The sequence below is a fragment of the Entelurus aequoreus genome, linkage group LG05 (genome assembly GCF_033978785.1).
Source record: "Entelurus aequoreus isolate RoL-2023_Sb linkage group LG05, RoL_Eaeq_v1.1, whole genome shotgun sequence".
Lineage (NCBI taxonomy): Eukaryota > Metazoa > Chordata > Actinopteri > Syngnathiformes > Syngnathidae > Entelurus > Entelurus aequoreus.
Window position 1 is genome coordinate 9,184,841 of NC_084735.1, and position 23,909 is coordinate 9,208,749.

Consider the following 23,909-nt stretch of genomic DNA (forward strand, 5'->3'; position numbering starts at 1 on the left):
GTGGAGGGAAGTATGTAAATATGACTCACATGCCAAGACCACATTTTCTTGCGCGGCAGGCAATCAAGTAAGAAGCTCTTCTTTTTTCCTCCCAGGTGGAATTTTGTGGGGCTTTTATTTTTCCCGCAGGAAGTCAGCTTCTAGTAGTCAAGGTGAGTCTAACTTCTTTTATTGTGCTGACTGCTGCTTTCCTGTTGAGCGTAACACTAAGACTCAACTTCTTCTAATGTTTGACATAATGGCTGAACAGGTGATGTCAGGTGTTCTGGTCCTGCAGGTTAGACTGGAACACCTCAACTCACCTGTGTGTACCTGTGCACCTGTGCACCTGTACACCTGTGCACCTGTTTACATGCCATGTTGTCTTATTATATTGCTCTACTTTTTACATAACATTCATCTTTATATTGTTATTATATTGTTTACATCCTCTTTACATAATATTATCATTATATTATTATATTGTTTACATCCTCTTTACATAACATTATCATTATATTTTTATATTGTTTACATCCTCTTCACATAACATTATCTTTATATTGTTATATTGTTTACATGCTCTTTACATAATATTATCTTTATATTGTTATTATATTGTTTACATCCTCTTTACATAACATTATTTTTATATTGTTTACATCCTCTTTACATAACATTATCATTATATTGTTATATTGTTTACATGCTCTTTACATAACATTATTTTTATATTGTTTACATCCTCTTTGCATAACATTATCTTTATATTGTTATTATATTGTTTACATGCTCTTTACATAACATTATTTTTATATTGTTTACATCCTCTTTACATAACATTATCTTTATATTGTTTACATCCTCTTTACATAACATTATCTTTATATTGTTATTATATTGTTTACATCCTCTTTACATAACATTATTTTTATATTGTTTACATCCTCTTTGCATAATATTATCTTTATATTGTTATTATATTGTTTGCATCCTCTTTGCATAACATTATCTTTATATTGTTATTATATTGTTTACATCCTCTTTACATAACATTATCTTTATATTGTTATTATATTGTTTACATCCTCTTTACATAACATTATTTTTATATTGTTTACATCCTCTTTGCATAATATTATCTTTATATTGTTATTATATTGTTTACATCCTCTTTACATAACATTATTTTTATATTGTTTACATCCTCTTTGCATAATATTATCTTTATATTGTTATTATATTGTTTACATCCTCTTTGCATAACATTATCTTTATATTGTTATTATATTGTTTACATCCTCTTTACATAACATTATTTTTATATTGTTTACATCCTCTTTGCATAACATTATCTTTATATTGTTATTATATTGTTTACATCCTCTTTACATAACATTATTTTTATATTGTTTACATCCTCTTTACATAACATTATCATTATATTGTTATTATATTGTTTACATCCTCTTTACATAACATTATCTTTATATTGTTATTAAGTTGTTTACATCCTCTTTACATAACATTATCTTTATATTGTTTACATCCTCTTTACATAACATTATCATTATATTGTTATTATATTGTTTACATCCTCTTTACATAACATTATCTTTATATTGTTATTATATTGTTTACATCCTCTTTACATAACATTATTTTTATATTGTTTACATCCTCTTTGCATAACATTATCTTTATATTGTTATTATATTGTTTACATCCTCTTTACATAACATTATCTTTATATTGTTATTAAGTTGTTTACATCCTCTTTACATAACATTATCTTTATATTGTTTACATCCTCTTTACATAACATAACATTATCATTATATTGTTATTATATTGTTTAAATCCTCTTTACATAACATTATCATTATATTGTTATTATATTGTTTAAGCGGTAGAAAATGGATGGATGGATGGATCCTCTTTACACAACATTATCTTTATATTGTTATTATATTGTTTACATCCTCTTTACATAACATTATCATTATATTGTTATATTGTTTACATGCTCTTTACATAACATTATTTTTATATTGTTTACATCCTCTTTACATAACATTATTTTTATATTGTTTACATCCTCTTTACATAACATTATCATTATATTGTTATTATATTGTTTACATCCTCTTTACATAACATTATCTTTATATTGTTATTAAGTTGTTTACATCCTCTTTACATAACATTATCTTTATATTGTTTACATCCTCTTTAAATAACATAACATTATCATTATATTGTTATTATATTGTTTAAATCCTCTTTACATAACATTATCATTATATTGTTATTATATTGTTTAAGCGGTAGAAAATGGATGGATGGATGGATCCTCTTTACACAACATTATCTTTATATTGTTATTATATTGTTTACATCCTCTTTACATAACATTATCATTATATTGTTATATTGTTTACATGCTCTTTACATAACATTATTTTTATATTGTTTACATCCTCTTTACATAACATTATTTTTATATTGTTTACATCCTCTTTACATAACATTATCATTATATTGTTATTATATTATTTACATCCTCTTTACATAACATTATTTTTATATTGTTTACATCCTCTTTACATAACATTATCATGATATTGTTATTATATTTTTACATCCTCTTTACATAACATTATCTTTATATTGTTTACATCCTCTTTACATAACATTATCTTTATATTGTTATTATATTGTTTACATCCTCTTTACATAACATTATCTTTATATTGTTATTATATTGTTTACATCCTCTTTACATAACATTATTTTTATATTGTTTACATCATCTTTACATAACATTATCATGATATTGTTATTATATTTTTTACATCCTCTTTACATAACATTATCTTTATATTGTTATTATTTTGTTTACACCCTCTTTATATAACATTATCATTATATTATTATATTGTTTACATCCTCTTTACATAACATTCATCTTTATGTTGTTATTATATTAATAATAATAATAATTATTATTATTATTATGTAGGATACTGTAGTAGTATACACTTACAGTACTAGTACACAAGTCACCATATTTTTATATAGGATACTGTAGTAGTATACACTTACAGTACTAGTACACAAGTCATCATATTTTTATATAGGATACTGTAGTAGTATACACTTGCAGTACTAGTACAGAAGTCATCATATTATTATGTAGCATGCTGTATTAGTATACAGTAGTAGTACAGAAGTAAAAGTAAATGTTTTTACGTAGGATACTGTAGTAGTGCAAAAGTAGAAGGAATCAATATTGTATGTAGTATACAGTAGTAGTACAAAAATAATACATGTATAATACATATATGTAGTATACTGTAGTAGTAGAGAAGTAATACATATTTGTATGTAGTATACTGTAGTAGTACATAAGTAATAAATACTTGTATGTAGTATACAGTAGTAGTACAGAAGTAATACATACTTGTGTGTGATATACAGTAGAAGTACAGAAGTAATACATACATATATGTAGTATACAGTAGTAGTACAGAAGTAATACATATTTGTATATAGTATACAGTAGTAGTAATAAATACTTGTATGTAGTATACAGTAGTAGTAATAAATACTTGTATGTAGTATACAGTAGTAGTAATAAATACTTGTACGTAGTATACAGTAGTAGTAATAAATACTAGCATGTAGTACACAGTAGTAGTACACAGTAGTAGTACACAGTAGTAGTAATAAATACTAGTAGTAGTAATAGATACTAGTATGTACTACACAGTAGTACACAGTAGAAGTACACAGTAGTAGTAAACAGTAGTAGTACACAGTAGTAGTACACCGTAGTAGTAATAAATACCAGTGGAAGTAATAAATACTAGTGTGTAGTACACAGTAGTACACAGTAGTAGTACACAGTAGTAGCAATAAATACTAGTGGTAGTAATAAATACTATTATGTAGTACACAGTAGTAGTAGTACACAGTAGTAGTACACCGTAGTAGTAATAAATACTAGTGGTAGTAATAAATACTAGCATGTAGTACACAGTAGTAGTACACAGTAGTAGCAATAAATACTAGTGGTAGTAATAAATACTATTATGTAGTACACAGTAGTAGTACACAGTAGTAGTAATAAATACTAGTATGGTGTACACAGTAGTAGTACACAGTAGTAATACACAGTAGTAGTAATAAATACTAGTATGTAGGACACAGTAGAAGTACACAGTAGAAATACACAGTAGTAGTAATAAATACTAGTATGTAAGACACAGTAGAAGTACACAGTAGAAATACACAGTAGTAGTAATAAATACTAGTAGTAGTAATAAATACTAGTATGTAGTACACAGTAGAAGTACACAGTAGTAGTACACAGTAGTAGTACACAGTAGTAGTACACAGTAGAAGTACACAGTAGTAGTAATAAATACTAGTAGTAGTAATAAATACTATTATGTAGTACACAGTAGTAGTACACAGTAGTAATACACAGTAGTAGTAATAAATACTAGTATGTAGGACACAGTAGAAGTACACAGTAGAAATACACAGTAGTAGTAATAAATACTAGTATTAGTAATAAATACTAGTATGTAGTACACAGTAGAAGTACACAGTAGTAGTACACAGTAGTAGTAATAAATACTAGTATTAGTAATAAATACTAGTATGTAGTACACAGTAGAAGTACACAGTAGTAGTACACAGTAGTAGTACACAGTAGAAGTACACAGTAGAAGTACACAGTAGTAGTAATAAATACTAGTAGTAGTAATAAATACTAGCATGTAGTACACAGTAGTAGTACACAGTAGAAGTACACAATAGTAGTACACAGTAGTAGTACACAGTAGCAGTACACAGTAGAAGTACACAGTAGTAGTAATAAATACTAGTAGTAGTAATAAATGCTAGTATGTAGTACACAGTAGTAGTACACAGTAGAAGAACACAGTAGTAGTACACAGTAGTAGTACACAGTAGAAGTACACAGTAGAAGTACACAGTATTAGTACACAGTAGAAGTACACAGTAGTAGTAATAAATACTAGTAGTAGTAATAAATACTAGCATGTAGTACACAGTAGTAGTACACAGTAGAAGTACACAATAGTAGTACACAGTAGTAGTACACAGTAGAAGTACACAGTAGAAGTACACAGTAGTAGTAATAAATACTAGTAGTAGTAATAAATACTAGTATGTAGTACACAGTAGTAGTACACAGTAGAAGTACACAGTAGTAGTACACAGTAGTAGTACACAGTAGAAGTACACAGTAGAAGTACATAGTAGTAGTAATCAATACTAGTAGTAGTAATAAATGCTAGTGTGTAGTACACAGTAGTAGTACACAGTAGTAGTACACAGTAGTTGTAATAAATAAATGCTAGTATTTAGTACACAGTAGTAGTACACAGTAGAAGTACACAGTAGTAGTAATAAATACTAGTATGTAGTATACTGTAGTAGTACACAGTAGTAGTACACAGTAGAAGTACACAGTAGTAGTAATAAATACTAGTATGTAGTACACAGTAGAAGTACACAGTAGTAGTAATAAATACTAGTATGTAGTACACAGTAGTAGTACACAGTAGTAGTAATAAATACTAGTATGTAGTACACAGTAGTAGTACACAGTAGAAGTACACAGTAGTAGTACACAGTAGAAGTACACAGTAGTAGTAATAAATACTAGTAGTAGTAATAAATGCTAGTATGTAGTACACAGTAGTAGTACACAGTAGTAGTAATAAATAAATGCTAGTATTTAGTACACAGTAGTAGTACACAGTAGAAGTACACAGTAGTAGTTATACATTCTAGTAGTAGTAATAAATGCTAGTATGTAGTGCACAGTAGAAGTACACAGTAGTAGTAATACATACTAGTATGTAGTACACTGTAGTAGTACACAGTAGAAGTACACAGTAGTAGTACACAGTAGAAGTACACAGTAGTAGTAATAAATACTAGTATGTAGTACACAGTAAAAGTACACAGTAGTAGTACACAGTAGAAGTACACAGTAGTAGTAATAAATACTAGTATGTAGTACACAGTAGTAGTACACAGTAGAAGTACACAGTAGTAGTACACAGTAGTAGTACACAGTAGTAGTAATACATACTAGTATGTAGTACACTGTAGTAGTACACAGTAGAAGTACACAGTAGTAGTACACAGTAGAAGTACACAGTAGTAGTAATAAATACTAGTATGTAGTACACAGTAGAAGTACACAGTAGTAGTACACAGTAGAAGTACACAGTAGTAGTAATAAATACTAGTATGTAGTACACAGTAGTAGTACACAGTAGAAGTACACAGTAGTAGTACACAGTAGTAGTACACAGTAGAAGTACACAGTAGTAGTACACAGTAGAAGTACACAGTAGAAGTACACAGTAGTAGTAATAAATACTAGTATATAGTACACTGTAGTAGTACACAGTAGAAGTACACAGTAGTAGTACACCGTAGTAGTACACAGTAGTTGTAATAAATAAATGCTAGTATTTAGTACACAGTAGTAGTACACAGTAGAAGTACACAGTAGTAGTAATAAATACTAGTATGTAGTATACTGTAGTAGTACACAGTAGTAGTACACAGTAGAAGTACACAGTAGTAGTAATAAATACTAGTATGTAGTACACAGTAGAAGTACACAGTAGTAGTAATAAATACTAGTATGTAGTACACAGTAGTAGTACACAGTAGTAGTAATAAATACTAGTATGTAGTACACAGTAGTAGTACACAGTAGAAGTACACAGTAGTAGTACACAGTAGAAGTACACAGTAGTAGTAATAAATACTAGTAGTAGTAATAAATGCTAGTATGTAGTACACAGTAGTAGTACACAGTAGTAGTAATAAATAAATGCTAGTATTTAGTACACAGTAGTAGTACACAGTAGAAGTACACAGTAGTAGTTATACATTCTAGTAGTAGTAATAAATGCTAGTATGTAGTGCACAGTAGAAGTACACAGTAGTAGTAATACATACTAGTATGTAGTACACTGTAGTAGTACACAGTAGAAGTACACAGTAGTAGTACACAGTAGAAGTACACAGTAGTAGTAATAAATACTAGTATGTAGTACACAGTAAAAGTACACAGTAGTAGTACACAGTAGAAGTACACAGTAGTAGTAATAAATACTAGTATGTAGTACACAGTAGTAGTACACAGTAGAAGTACACAGTAGTAGTACACAGTAGTAGTACACAGTAGTAGTAATACATACTAGTATGTAGTACACTGTAGTAGTACACAGTAGAAGTACACAGTAGTAGTACACAGTAGAAGTACACAGTAGTAGTAATAAATACTAGTATGTAGTACACAGTAGAAGTACACAGTAGTAGTACACAGTAGAAGTACACAGTAGTAGTAATAAATACTAGTATGTAGTACACAGTAGTAGTACACAGTAGAAGTACACAGTAGTAGTACACAGTAGTAGTACACAGTAGAAGTACACAGTAGTAGTACACAGTAGAAGTACACAGTAGAAGTACACAGTAGTAGTAATAAATACTAGTATATAGTACACTGTAGTAGTACACAGTAGAAGTACACAGTAGTAGTACACAGTAGAAGTACACAGTAGTAGTAATAAATACTAGTATGTAGTACACAGTAGTAGTACACAGTAGTAGAACACAGTAGAAGTACACAGTAGTAGTACACAGTAGTAGTACACAGTAGAAGTACACAGTAGTAGTACACAGTAGTAGTACACAGTAGAAGTACACAGTAGTAGTACACAGTAGAAGTACACAGTAGAAGTACACAGTAGTAGTAATAAATACTAGTATATAGTACACTGTAGTAGTACACAGTAGAAGTACACAGTAGTAGAACACAGTAGAAGTACACAGTAGTAGTACACAGTAGTAGTACACAGTAGTAGTACTAAATAAATACTAGTATGTTTTGTGTCAGCATTTCGGAGCCAGCAGAGCTGCTGCTGATCAAGGACCAGTACGAGCTGGCCTTCCAGTGCCTGAGTAGTAGTACACAGTAGTAGTACACAGTAGAAGTACACAGTAGTAGTACACAGTAGTAGTACACAGTAGAAGTACACAGTAGTAGTACACAGTAGTAGTACTAAATAAATACTAGTATGTTTTGTGTCAGCATGTCTGAGCCAGCAGAGCTGCTGCTGATCAAGGACCAGTACGAGCTGGCCTTCCAGTGCCTGAGTCGGGGTGTGTCCCTGGAGGAGGGCGGTGACCGGGCCAAGGCGGAGGAGTACTACCTCAAAGGCCAGCAGCACCTCATGCACGGTCTGGGGGTGCCCACCTCGGGGCCCCGTCACCAGGGGCCCCTGTGGGACCGTGCCAGGGAGCTGCAGAGGCGGATGCAGGGCACCCTGGCCACCTTCAGCACCCACCTCTCCGGCCTGGACGCCTCGCACGCGCCCCCTGCTGGCCAGAGGCGGAAGCTGCTCATGGAGCTCACCCCCAGCCTCTACCCGCTGGTGCCCGCCCACACCCCCCTCCAGCACCTCTACCCCTCCATCCGTCCCCCCGCCAGCCCCCTCAACACACCCCCGCCCCTCCCGGCCAGGAGAGCTCCGCCCGACATGTCCGAGCCCCAGGCCGAGCCCCGGGCCGAGTCCCAGGCCCTGCCCCCGGTCTACACCCCGCAGCCCGCAGACGGACACCTCAGTCTGGCACACACCCCGGCACAGGGGGAGTGGAGAGGAGCCGAACTGGAGAACCGGAACGAGCTGCTGCTGATCCCCTCGGGGGTGCAGATGTTCTTCGTGGCGCCCGGCGGGCAGGTGAGCGCCCTCTCCCAGCCCGGGTACCTCCGCATCATCGCCTTCGACGCCCAGTCCCAGGACCCGCCCGGCGGACGTGGGCCGGTCTTTATGGATGTGAGTACAAAACCAAGTCTCAACTAGTTCCACTTTGTTTATTCCACTTTTTAACGCTGGATTGTGATTGGTCAGAACAAAGGAGGCGTTTGTTCCGCGCCACCACAATGGAGGCGCTAACAGATGACTCAGCGTTTCTGTTGTGTTGGCGCCGGAGGGCGCGCGACCTCACAGAGGCCGGCATTGTGCACCTGACCCCCTGGAATCTGAGCCTGAGGAAGTTAGCATATGTCTAAGATGGCGCTAAGTAGCCAAAGTCATGATTTTTAGGTATATATCAATGAAGTTAGCGAAAATGCTAGCATCTATGGCGACAGTTAAATTTAAAGTTTGAATTATTCAAATGAGTTGAAATGTTTTTTTAGCATGTTTGGTAGCAGGCTAACAGGAAGTACACTGGTAGCATGTTTGGTAGCAAGCTAACAGGAAGTACTCTAATAGCATGTTTGGTAGCAAGCTAACAGGAAGTAGCCATAATGTTTGGTAGCAAGCTAACAAGAAGTAGCCATAATATTTGGTAGCAAGCTAACAGGAAGTAGCCATAATGTTTGGTAGCAAGCTAACAGGAAGTACACTGGTGGCATGTTTGGTAGCAAGCAAACAGGAAGTAGCCATAATGTTTGGTAGCAAGCTAACAGGAAGTAGCCTTAATATTTGGTAGCAAGCTAACAGGAAGTAGCCATAATGTTTGGTAGCAAGCTAACAGGAAGTACACTGGTAGCATGTTTGGTAGCAAGCTAACAGGAAGTAGCCATAATGTTTGGTAGCAAGCTAACAGGAAGTAGCCATAATATTTGGTAGCAAGCTAACGGGAAGTAGACATAATGTTTGGTAGCAAGCTAACAGGAAGTACACTGGTAGCATGTTTGGTAGCAAGCTAACAGGAAGTAGCCATAATGTTTGGTAGCAAGCTAACAGGAAGTAGCCATAATATTTGGTAGCAAGCTAACAGGAAGTAGCCATAATGTTTGGTAGCAAGCTAACAGGAAGTACACTGGTAGCATGTTTGGTAGCAAGCTAACAGGAAGTAGCCATAATGTTTGGTAGCAAGCTAACAGGAAGTACTCTAATAGTATGTTTGGTAGCAAGCTAACAGGAAGCAGCTATAATGTTTGGTAGCAAGCTAACAGGAAGTAGCCATAATGTTTGGTAGCAAGCTAACAGGAAGTAGCCATTATGTTTGGTAGCAAGCTAACAGGAAGTAGCCATTATGTTTGGTAGCAAGCTAACAGGAAGTACACTGGTAGCATGTTTGGTAGCAAGCTAACAGGAAGTAGCCATAATGTTTGGTAGCAAGCTAACAGGAAGTAGCCATAATATTCGGTAGCAAGCTAACAGGAAGTAGCCATAATGTTTGGTAGCAAGCTAACAGGAAGTAGCCATAATGTTTGGTAGCAAGCTAACAGGAAGTAGCCATAATGTTTGGTAGCAAGCTAACAGGAAGTACACTAGTAGCATGTTTGGTAGCAAGCTAACAGGAAGTACTCAGGTAGCATGCTAACAGGAAGTACACTGGTAGCATGTTTGATAGCAAGCTAACAGGAAGTAGCCATAATGTTTGGTAGCAAGCTAACAGGAAGTAGCCATAATGTTTGGTAGCAAGCTAACAGGAAGTACACTGGTAGCATGTTTGGTAGCAAGCTAACAGGAAGTAGCCATAATGTTTGGTAGCAAGCTAACAGGAAGTAGCCATAATATTTGGTAGCAAGCTAACAGGAAGTAGACATAATGTTTGGTAGCAAGCTAACAGGAAGTACACTGGTAGCATGTTTGGTAGCAAGCTAACAGGAAGTAGCCATAATGTTTGGTAGCAAGCTAACAGGAAGTAACCATAATATTTGGTAGTAAGCTAACAGGAAGTAGCCATAATGTTTGGTAGCAAGCTAACAGGAAGTACTCTAATAGCATGTTTGGTAGCAAGCTAACAGGAAGTAGCCATAATATTTGGTAGCAAGCTAACAGGAAGTAGACATAATGTTTGGTAGCAAGCTAACAGGAAGTACACTGGTAGCATGTTTGGTAGCAAGCTAACAGGAAGTAGCCATAATGTTTGGTAGCAAGCTAACAGGAAGTAGCCATAATGTTTGGTAGCAAGCTAACAGGAAGTAGCCATAATGTTTGGTAGCAAGCTAACAGGAAGTACACTGGTAGCATGTTTGGTAGCAAGCTAACAGGAAGTAGCCATAATGTTTGGTAGCAAGCTAACAGGAAGTAGCCATAATGTTTGGTAGCAAGCTAACAGGAAGTAGCCATAATGTTTGGTAGCAAGCTTACAGGAAGTACACTGGTAGCATGTTTGGTAGCAAGCTAACAGGAAGTACTCAGGTAGCATGCTAACAGGAAGTACACTGGTAGCATGTTTGATAGCAAGCTAACAGGAAGTAGCCATAATGTTTGGTAGCAAGCTTACAGGAAGTAGCCATAATGTTTGGTAGCAAGCTAACAGGAAGTAGCCATGATGTTTGGTAGCAAGCTAACAGGAAGTACACTGGTAGCATGTTTGGTAGCAAGCTAACAGGAAGTAGCCATAATGTTTGGTAGAAAGCTAACAGGAAGTAGCCATAATGTTTGGTAGCAAGCTTGCAGGAAGTACGCTGGTAGCATGTTTGGTAGCAAGCTAACAGGAAGTACTCAGGTAGCATCCTAACAGGAAGTACACTGGTAGCATGTTTGATAGCAAGCTAACAGGAAGTAGCCATAATGTTTGGTAGCAAGCTAACAGGAAGTAGCCATAATGTTTGGTAGCAAGCTAACAGGAAGTACACTGGTAGCATGTTTGGTAGCAAGCTAACAGGAAGTAGCCATAATGTTTGGTAGCAAGCTAACAGGAAGGAGCCATAATGTTTGGTAGCAAGCTTACAGGAAGTGCGCTGGTAGCATGTTTGGGAGCAAGCTAACAGGAAGTAGCCATAATGTTTGGTAGCAAGCTAACAGGAAGTACACATGTTGCATGTTTGGTAGCAGACTAACAGGAAGTACTCTGGTAGCAAGCTAACAGGAAGTACTCTGGCAGCATGTTTGGTAGCAAGCTAACAGGAAGTACTCTGGTAGCAAGCTAACAGAAAGTACTCTGGTAGCATGTTTGGTAGCAAGCTAACAGGAAGTAGTCAGGTAGCTTGCTAACAGGAAGTACTCAGGTAGCATGCTAACAGGAAGTAGTCAGGTAGCGAGCTAACAGGAAGTACTCAGGTAGCGAGCTAAAAGGAAGTAGTCAGGTAGCATGCTAACAGGAAGTAGTCAGGTAGAAAGCTACCAGGAAGTACTCAGGTAGCGAACTAACAGGAAGTAGTCAGGTAGCATGCTAACAGGAAATACTCAGGTAGCGAGCTAACAGGAAGTAGTCAGGTAGCATGCTAACAGGAAGTAGTCAGGTAGCATGCTAACAGGAAGTACTCAGGTAGCGAGCTAACAGGAAGTAGTCAGGTAGCATGCTAACAGGAAGTAGTCAGGTAGCGAGTTAACAGGAAGTAGTCAGGTAGCATGCTAACAGGAAGTGTGTGTCATACAGGTGTGTGGCTGGTTGTACTCCCTCAGCCCCTCCATGCCGGTGCTGCTGGCCCCCTCTGACATCTTCATGTTCCCTGACACTTTAGCACCTGTGTCAGGTGCATTTGTGGGCGTGGTCTTGTCCTCCCAGCTTCCTGCTGCTGACACAGCCATGTTCCATGACCTCATCAAGCAGCTCACTGACTTCAGGGTGCAGGTCAGCACACACACACACACACACACACACACACACACACACACACACACACACACACACACACACACACACACACACACACACACACACACACACACACACACACACACACACACACACACTCACTTGACCTGTGAACCCCGCAGAGTCCAGACGACGTGGGGTCAGGGGTCATCAGCCTGAGTGAGACGGTGCCCCTGGGCCCCCAGGTCATGTTGCCGGGGGCGACGGTGAAAGAAAAAGCACCGCTGCCCACCTGGAGTGAGAAGATGGGCGGGGGCATCTTGTCAGGTGAGATTCCACACACACCTGTGTACACCCTCGTGACCTTTGACCCAGCTAACTCCAGGGATGACATTTGAACCGATACTGGTACCCAACAGTTTTAATTTTGTTTACTTTTCCATCCATCCATTTTCTACCACTTGTCCCTTTTCTTTGTGCGCATTAATAAATGTTAATTGTAGGGATGGCTACTGTTCACATTTGAACCGATACGGTGCCACTTCCCGATACCTGAAAATGATACTGGTACCCAACAGTATCAATTTTGTATACTTTTGTGCGCATTAATACATTCAATTGTAGAGATGGCTACATTTGAACCAATACGGGGCCAATTTCCGATACCTTAGAATCAATACTGGTACCCAACAGTATAAATTTTGTATACTTTTGTGCGCATTAATACATTCAATTGTAGAGATGGCTACATTTGAACCAATACGGGGCCAATTTCCGATACCTTAGAATCAATACTGGTACCCAACAGTATCAATTTTGTATACTTTTGTGCACATTAATACATTTAATTGTAGAGATGGCTACATTTGAACCAATACGGGGCCAATTTCCGATACCTGAGAATCGATACTGGTACCCAACAGTATCAATTTTGTATACTTTTGTGCGCATTAATACATTTAATTGTAGAGATGGCTACATTTGAACCAATACGGGGCCAATTTCCGATACCTGAGAATCGATACTGATACCCAACAGTATCAATTTTGTATACTTTTGTGCACATTAATACATTTAATTGTAGAGATGGCTACATTTGAACCAATACGGGGCCAATTTCGATACCTTAGAATCAATATTGGTACCCAACAGTATCAATTTTGTTTACTTTTGTGCGCATTAATAAATGTTGATTGTACAGATGGCTACTGTTCACATTTGAACCGATACGGGGCCAATTTCCGATACCTTAGAATCAATACTGGTACCCAACAGTATCAATTTTGTATACTTTTGTGCGCATTAATACATTTAATTGTAGAGATGGCTACATTTGAACCAATACGGGGCCAATTTCCGATACCTGAGAATCGATACTGGTACCCAACAGTATCAATTTTGTTTACTTTTGTGCGCATTAATAAATGTTAATTGTACAGATGGCTACTGTTCACATTTGAACCGATACGGTGCCAATTCCCGATACCTGAGAATCGATACTGGTACTCAACAGTATCAATTTTGTATACTTTTGTGCACATTAATACATTTAATTGTAGAGATGGCTACATTTGAACCAATACGGGGCCAATTTCCGATACCTTAGAATCAATACTGGTACTCAACAGTATCAATTTTGTTTACTTTTGTGCGCATTAATAAATGTTAATTGTACAGATGGCGACTGTTCACATTTGAACCGATACGGTGCCAATTCCCGATACCTGAGAATCGATACTGGTACTCAACAGTATCAATTTTGTATACTTTTGTGCACATTAATACATTTAATTGTAGAGATGGCTACATTTGAACCAATACGGGGCCAATTCTCGATACCTGAGAATCGATACTGATACCCAACAGTATCAATTTTGTTTACTTTCGTGCGCATTAATAAATGTTAATTGTACAGATGGCTACTGTTCACATTTGAACCGATACGGTGCCAATTCCCGATACCTGAGAATCGATACTGGTACTCAACAGTATCAATTTTGTATACTTTTGTGCACATTAATACATTTAATTGTAGAGATGCCTACATTTGAACCAATACGGGGCCAATTTCCGATACCTTAGAATCAATACTGGTACCCAACAGTATCAATTTTGTATACTTTTGTGCACATTAATACATTTAATTGTAGAGATGGCTACATTTGAACCAATACGGGGCCAATTTCCGATACCTTGGAATCAATACTGGTACCCAACAGTATCAATTTTGTATACTTTTGTGCGCATTAATACATTTAATTGTAGAGATGGCTACATTTGAACCAATACGAGGCCAATTTCCGATACCTGAGAATCGATACTGGTACCCAACAGTATCAATTTTGTTTACTTTTGTGCGCATTAATAAATGTTAATTGTACAGATGGCTACTGTTCACATTTGAACCGATACGGTGCCAATTCCCGATACCTGATAATCGATACTGGTACTCAACAGTATCAATTTTGTATACTTTTGTGCACATTAATACATTTAATTGTAGAGATGGCTACATTTGAACCAATACGGGGCCAATTTCCGATACCTTAGAATCAATACTGGTACCCAACAGTATCAATTTGGTATACTTTTGTGCACATTAATACATTTAATTGTAGAGATGGCTACATTTGAACCAATACGGGGCCAATTTCCGATACCTGAGAATCGATACTGGTACCCAACAGTATCAATTTTGTTTACTTTTGTGCGCATTAATAAATGTTAATTGTACAGATGGCTACTGTTCACATTTGAACCGATACGGTGCCAATTCCCGATACCTGAGAATCAATACTGGTACTCAACAGTATCAATTTTGTATACTTTTGTGCACATTAATACATTTAATTGTAGAGATGGCTACATTTGAACCAATACGGGGCCAATTTCCGATACCTTAGAATCAATACTGGTACCCAACAGTATCAATTTTGTATACTTTTGTGCGCATTAATACATTTAATTGTAGAGATGGCTACATGTGAACCAATACGGGGCCAATTTCCGATACCTTAGAATCAATACTGGTACCCAACAGTATCAATTTTGTTTACTTTTGTGCGCATTAATAAATGTTAATTGTACAGATGGCGACTGTTCACATTTGAACCGATACGGTGCCAATGCCCGATACCTGAGAATCGATACTGGTACTCAACAGTATCAATTTTGTATACTTTTGTGCACATTAATACATTTAATTGTAGAGATGGCTACATTTGAACCAATACGGGGCCAATTCTCGATACCTGAGAATCGATACTGATACCCAACAGTATCAATTTTGTTTACTTTTGTGCGCATTAATAAATGTTAATTGTACAGATGGCTACTGTTCACATTTGAACCGATACCGTGCCAGTTCCCGATAGCTGAAAATCGATACTGGTACTCAACAGTATCAATTTTGTATACTTTTGTGCACATTAATACATTTCATTGTAGAGATGGCTACACTTGAACCAATACGGGGCCAATTCCCGATACCTGAGAATCGATACTGGTACTCAACAGTATCAATTTTGTATACTTTTGTGCGCATTAATAAATGTTAATTGTAGGGATAGCGACATTTGAATCAATACCGGGCTAATTCCTGATACCTGAGAATCGATACTGGTATCCAACAGTATCAATTTTGTATACTTATGTGCGCATTAATAAATGTTAATTGTACAGATGGCTACTGTTCACATTTGAACCGATACCATGCCAGTTCCCGATACCAGACAATCGATACTGGTACTCAACAGTATCAATTTTGAAAACGTTTGTGTGTATTAAAAAATGTTAATAGTAGGGATGACCACTGTTCACATTTGAACCGATACGGTGCCAATTCCCGATACCTTAGAATCAATTTTGGTACCCAACAGTATCAATTTTGTATATTTTTGTGCGCATTAATAATTGTTAATTGTAGGGATGGCGACTGTTCACATTTGAACCGATACGGTGCCAATTCCCGATACCTGAAAATCGATACCGGTGCCCAACAGTATTAATTTTGTATACTTTTGTGCATATTAATAAATGTTAATAGTAGGGATGGCAACTGTTCACATTTGAACCGATACGGTGCCAATTCCTGATACCTTAGATGTAGATACTGGTACCCAGCAGTATCAATTTGTGCCAATTCCCAATACTGGTACTCAACAGTATCAATTTTGTATGCTTTTGTGCATATTAATAAATATGCACAAAAGTACCGGTATCGATTTTCAGGTATCTGGAATTGGCTCCGTATCGGTTCAAAAATGAACCGATACGGTGCCAATTCCAGATACCTGAAAATCGATACCGGTGCCCAACAGTATCATTTTTGTATACTTTTGTGCGCATTAATAATTGTTAATTGTTGGGATGGCGACTGTTCATATTAGAACTGATACAGTGCCAGTTCCCGATCGGCTCACTAGAGGGCGCCATCCACTGACATCTTCTTCTCTCCAGGAGCGACCGTGTTGGGTCAGGAGGTGGTCAGAGGGGCGGAGGCCACCTCCAGGGTCATCAGCCAGGGGGCGCTGAAGATCCGGGCCCGCCTCTCGCCCGAGGACACGCCCTCCGAGGTCAGCCCGCACCTCTCCAGGAGCCTGCATGTGGCCAAACAGGCCACAGAGGGCGCCAAGCGCGTCAGTCAGTTCCTAGGTACGTGGTCAGTTCCTAGGTACGTGGTCAGTTCCTAGGTACGTGGTCAGTTCTTAGGTACGAGGTCAGTTCTTAGGTAGGTGGTTAAATCCTAGGTACGAGGTCAGTTCCTAGGTAAGTGGTCAGTTCCTAGGTATGTGGTCAGTTCCTAGGTAGGTGGTCAGTTCCTAGGTATGTGGTCAGTTCTTAGGTACGTCGTCCGTTCTTAGGAACGTGGACAGTTCCTAGGTATGTGGTCAGTTCTTAGGTACGTCGTCCGTTCTTAGGTACGTAGACAGTTCATAGGTACGTGGTCTGTTCTTAGGTACGTGATCAGGTCGTAGGTACGTGGTCAGTTCCTAGGTACGTGGTCAGTTCTTAGGTACGAGGTCAGTTCTTAGGTACGTGGTCAGTTCTTAGGTACGAGGTCAGTTCTTAGGTAGGTGGTTAGTTCCTAGGTACGAGGTCAGTTCCTAAGTAGGTGGTCAGTTCCTAGGTAAGTGGTCAGTTCCTAGGTATGTGGACAGTTCCTAGGTAGGTGGTCAGTTCCTAGGTACGAGGTTAGTTCCTAGGTAGGTGGTCAGTTCCTAGGTACGTGGTCAGTTCCTAGGTACGTGGTCAGATCCTAGGTACGTGGTCAGTTCCTAGGTATGAGGTTAGTTCCTAGGTAGGTGGTCAGTTCCTAGGTACGTGGTCAGTTCCTAAGTACATGGTCAGTTTCTAGGTAGGTGGTCAGTTCCTAGGTACGTGGTCAGTTCCTAAGTACATGGTCAGTTCCTAGGTAGGTGGTCAGTTCCTAGGTAGGTGGACAGTTCCTAGGTACGTGGCCTAGGTAGGTGGACAGTTCCTAGGTACGTGGTCAGTTCCTAGGTAGGTGGTCAGTTCTTAGGTATGTGGTCATTTCTTAAGTAGGTGGTCAGTTCTAAGGTACGTGGTCAGTTCCTAGGTATGTGGTCAGTTTCTAGGTAGGTGGTCAGTTCCTAAGTACATGGTCAGTTTCTAGGTAGGTGGTCAGTTCCTAGGTATGTGGTCAGTTCCTAGGTATGTGGTCAGTTCCTAGGTAGGTGGTCAGTTCCTAGGTACATGGTCAGTTCCTAGGTATGTGGTCAGTTCCTAGGTAGGTGGTCAGTTCCTAGGTACATGGTCAGTTCCTAGGTATGTGGTCAGTTCCTAGGTACATGGTCAGTTCCTAGGTAGGTGGTCAGTTCCTAGGTACATGGTCAGTTCCTAGGTACATGGTCAGTTCCTAGGTATGTGGTCAGTTCCTAGGTATGTGGTCAGTTCCTAGGTAGGTGGTCAGTTCCTAGGTGTGTGGTCAGTTCCTAGGTAGGTGGTCAGAACCCTGGCCAAGTTGTCACCATGACCTTCACACACGTGTTGTCGATGGGCAGTGGACGGCGTGAGCACGGTGGCAGAGCACCTGGCAGAGAAGGTGGCCCCTCACCTGAAGAAGCACGGCTCCAAGATGATCCCGGAGTCCATGAAGGGCAAAGAGGGGGAGCCGTCCAATATGGAGGGGGCCAAATTTGTGGCCCTCAGCAGCTTACAAGGTGACTTCTTTTGTTTCCATCTCACAAATCCACACAATCATTGAAAATATTCCAATAAGTTACTTCATTGTTCAATGTAAGGGACAACATCAACATAACAACTATCATTGTTCAATGTAAGGGACAACATCAACATAACAACTATCATTGTTCAATGTAAGGGACAACATCAACATAACAACTATCATTGTTCAATGTAAGGGACAACATCAACATAACAACTATCATTGTTCAATGTAAGGGACAACATCAACATAACAACTATCATTGTTCAATGTAAGGGACAACATCAACATAACAACTATCATTGTTCAATGTAAGGGACAACATCAACATAACAACTATCATTGTTCAATGGAAGGGACAACATCAACAGAACAACTATCATTGTTCAATGTAAGGGACAACATCAACATAACAACTATCATTGTTCAATGTAAGGGACAACATCAACATAACAACTATCATTGTTCAATGTAAGGGACAACATCAACATAACAACTATCATTGTTCAATGTAAGGGACAACATCAACATAACAACTATCATTGTTCAATGTAAGGGACAACATCAACAGAACAACTATTATTGTTCAATGTAAGGGACAACATCAACATAACAACTATCATTGTTCAATGCAGCACAACGTTTGGGACACGCTTGTGTATAAGTCTGGTTATGAATAATAACACATTAATAACATAAACAATATAACACATTAATAACATAAACACTATAACATGTTAATAACATAAACACTATAATAGTTGGGCTGGTTATGAATAATAACACAATAATAACACAAACACTATAACACGTTAATAACATAAACACTATAACATGTTAATAACATAAACACTATAACATGTTAATAACATAAACACTATAAAATGTTAATAACATAAACACTATAATAGTTGGGCTGGTTATGAATAGTAACACAATAATAACACAAACACTATAACACGTTAATAACATAAACACAATAACATGTTAATAACATAAACACTATAATAGTTGGGCTGGTTATGAATAATAACACATTAATAACAAACACTATAACACGTTAATAACATAAACACTATAACACGTTAATAACAAACACTTATACATTAATAACATAAACACTATAACACGTTAATAACATAAACACTATAATAGTTGGGCTGGTTATGAATAATAACACAATAATAACATAAACACTATAACACGTTAATAACATAAACACTATAATAGTTGGGCTGGTTATGAATAATAACACAATAATAACATAAACAGTGTAACACATTAATAACATAAAACTTTTACAAAGTTAACAACATAAAAACTTTCAAACATTAATAACATAACTATAAAACATTAATAACATAAAAACTATAAAACGTTAATAACATAAAAACTATAAAATGTTAATAACAAAACAACTATAAAACGTTAACATAAAAACTATAAAATGTTAATAACACCCATCCATCCATCCACTTTCTACCGCTTGTCCTTTTTGGGGTCGCGGCATAACAACTGTAAAACGTTAACTCAACTATAAAACGTTAACATAATAACTATAAAACGTTAACATAACAACTATAAAATAATAATAACATAAAAACTATAAAACGTTAACATAACAACTATAAAACGTTAATAACATAACTATAAAACGTTAACATAACTATAAATTGTTAATAACATAACACCTATAAAACGATAATAACATAAAAACTATAAAACGTTAACATAACGATAAAACATTAATAACATAACCACTATAAAACGTTAACATAACAATTATAAAATGTAATAACATAACAATTATAAAACGTTAATAACATAACTATAAAACGTTAATAAAATAAAAACTATTACATGTTAATATAAAAACTATTAAATATTAATAACATAACTATAAAACGATAACATAAAAACTATAAAACGTTAACATAACAACTATAAAACGTTAATAACATAACAACTATAAAATGTTAACATAACACTTATAAAACGTTAATAACATAACAACTATAAAACGTTAATAACATAACAACTATAAAACGTTAACATAACAACTATAAAACGTTATAACATAACTATAAAACGTTAACATAACAACTATAAAACGTTATAACATAACTATAAAACGTTAACATAACAACTATAAAACGTTAATAACATAACAACTATAAAACGTTAACATAACAACTATAAAACGATAATAACATAAAAACTACAAAAGGTTAACATAACAACTATAAAACGTTAATAACATAACTATAAAACGTTAATAACATAACAACTATAAAACATTAACATAACAACTATAAAATGTTACTAACATAACAATTATAAAACATTAATAACATAACTATAAAACGTTTATAAAATAAAAACTATTAAATGTTAATAACATAACTATAAAACGATAACATAAAAATTATAAAACGTTAACATAACTATAAAAGGTTAATAACATAACAACTATAAAACGTTAACATAACAACTATAAAACGTTATAAGATAACAACTATAAAACGTTAACATAACAACTATAAAACGTAAATAACATAACTATAAAACGATAATAACATAAAAACTATAAAAGGTTAACATAACAACTATAAAACGTTAATAACATAACTATAAAATGTTAATAACATAACAACTATAAAACGTTAACATAACTATAAAACGTTAATAACATAACTATAAAACGTTAATAACATAACAACTATAAAATGTTAACATAACTATAAAACGTTAACATAACTATAAAACGTAAAACGTAAATAACATAACTATAAAACGATGATAACATAAAAACTATAAAAGGTTAACATAACAACTATAACACGTTAATAACATAACTATAAAACGTTAATAACATAAAAACTATTCAACGTTAATAAATAAGAACTATAAAACGTTAATAACACAACTATAAAACGTTAATAACATAACAATTATTAAACGTTAATAAATAAGAACTATAAAACGTTAATAACACAACTATAAAACGTTAATAACATAAAAACTATTAAACGTTAATAAAAAAGAACTATAAAACGTTAATAACATAAAAACTATTAAACGTTAATAAATAAGAACTATAAAACGACAACATAAAAACTATAAAACGTTAAGTTAAAAACTATTAAATAATATATAATTTCACAATGTTATTGTAATAAAATAATAACACAAAAACTATAGTAGTTACATAAAAATATTTCCAGCACAAACAAAAAAGGGGACAGGTTGGGTTAGTTTTGGACAAGTCTCGTTATGAACAATAACACATTATGAACAAGGGTGATGGGTCAAATGATATGTATATATAGTTTAATAATTTGACCAGGTTCATGGTCACATCAGTTCCCAGTACCGCCAACATGTCCTCGTGCCCAAATATGGACGTGACAGGAAGTACAAAAAAAGGCTGACCGTGGTCTTTGACAAAAAACCCCCCCACCAGGTTTCAACGCCGTGTGGACCAGTCTGGAGACCAGCGCCAAGCTCATCGGCAGGAGCGTGTCGTCGGAGACGGTGCAAACGGTGACGTACAAGTGAGTAGCACGCCGCCGACCGACCTACCCTGCCTTGCTCATGGGTCACTTCCTCTCTGGGACACTTCCTGTCTTTTCAGGTTTCGGGGCTTAGAGAAGCTGTTACGCAAGGCAAACACGTGCTGACTCAGCACCTTTTTGCTCTTTTGTTGCTCCAATAACGCTTGATTAGTCTGGAGGTGTTTGTCTTGTCGGGCTTTCTCCTTAAACTCATGTCGGGTGTTGGCGTCCAATAAAACCCTCTGAAAACCTTTGACCACACCCGGGGCCAAGGTACGGCGACGAAGCGGGCCAGGCCACCGACACGGCGCTGCGGTCGGCCACCAACGTGGTCGTGACGGCGCACAACGTCGACAATCTGGGCATCAAAGCCATCCTGAAGACCACGGGCAAGGAGGCGGCCAAGGCCATGGTCAAGAAGAAGGAGGGGGCCCAGAAGGAGCAGGAAGTGCCGCCGGACCAAGACCCGAAGAAGAAGAAGAAGGTGGAAGAAGGCAAGAAATAGACCTTGGTCAAAGTGGACTCCCACAGTCCTTTCTGTCATGGAAATACATCTCACATTATATTTAATAAAGCCACAATTAAGTGGAATAAAAGTGCAAAGAGGTGACTTATAATAAGTAATAATAACACAGACTGACATCGCTCAAAAAATAATAATGAATCAAAATCAATGTTGTTATGAATTATTGACTTATTTAAGGCTCCAATTAGTTTGCATTAAATATTACATTTTGACCTTTTTTTGGGCAGGAAAATATTGCATATTTTGTGTGTTTGACATAAAAAACTATGTTTTATTTGATAAAAAGGTATAAAACAAAAACGTAAAAAAGTAGTAAAAGCTTAAAATTGACGGATAGATCGGAAGTTGGTAAAAAAAAAAAAGAAAAAAAAGACTTATTTTAACATTTTGAGTGGGTACATTTCTGGTTTCCCAAAAATGTTTGTGCTTTTTTTTTTTTCTTTAAAACTGTCATTGTTAATAAATAATAATGAATCAAAATCAATGTTGGTGTGAATTATTGACTTATTGCTTCACATTAAATATTCCATTTTGACATTTTTTGGGCAGGAAAATATTGCATATTTTGTGTGTTTGACATAAAAAAACTACGTTTTATTTGACAAAAAGGTATAAAACAAAAACATAAAAAAGTAATAAAAGCTGAAAATTGACGGAAAGATCGGAAGTTGGAAAAATAAATTATGACTTATTTTAATATTTTTATCAGTGGCAACATTTTGGATTCCCAACAATTTTAGTGTTTTTTTTTTTTCTTTAAAACTGTCATTGTTAATAAATAATAATGAATCAAAATCAATGTTGTTATGAATTATTGACTTATTGCTTCACATCAAATATTCCACTTTGACATTTTTGGGGGGAAAACATTGCATATTTTGTGTGTTTGACATAAAAAAGTAAGTTTTATTTGACAAAAAGGTATAAAACCAAAACATAAAAAATTAATAAAAGCTTAAAATTGATGGATAGATCGGAAGTTGAAAAAATAAATTTTTATCAGTGGGAACTTTTTGATTTCCCAATGAATTTTGTGTGTTTTTTTCTTTAAAACTGTCATTGTTAATAAATAATAATTAATCAAAATCAATGTTGT

General features: G+C 35.9%; 1 protein-coding gene across 1 annotated transcript; it reads left to right on the top strand.

Moving 5' to 3' along the window:
* Window positions 1-28: 28 nt before the first annotated feature.
* LOC133649585 (spartin-like) lies at window positions 29-23,200 on the top strand. Its single transcript, XM_062046185.1, has 8 exons — window positions 29-152; window positions 8,135-8,879; window positions 12,388-12,582; window positions 12,729-12,873; window positions 17,005-17,199; window positions 18,570-18,728; window positions 22,197-22,287; window positions 22,561-23,200. Exons 2-8 carry the CDS (start codon window positions 8,136-8,138, stop codon window positions 22,790-22,792), a joined length of 1,761 nt encoding a protein of 586 aa, XP_061902169.1. The 5' UTR covers window positions 29-152; window position 8,135; the 3' UTR covers window positions 22,793-23,200.
* Window positions 23,201-23,909: the final 709 nt, after the last annotated feature.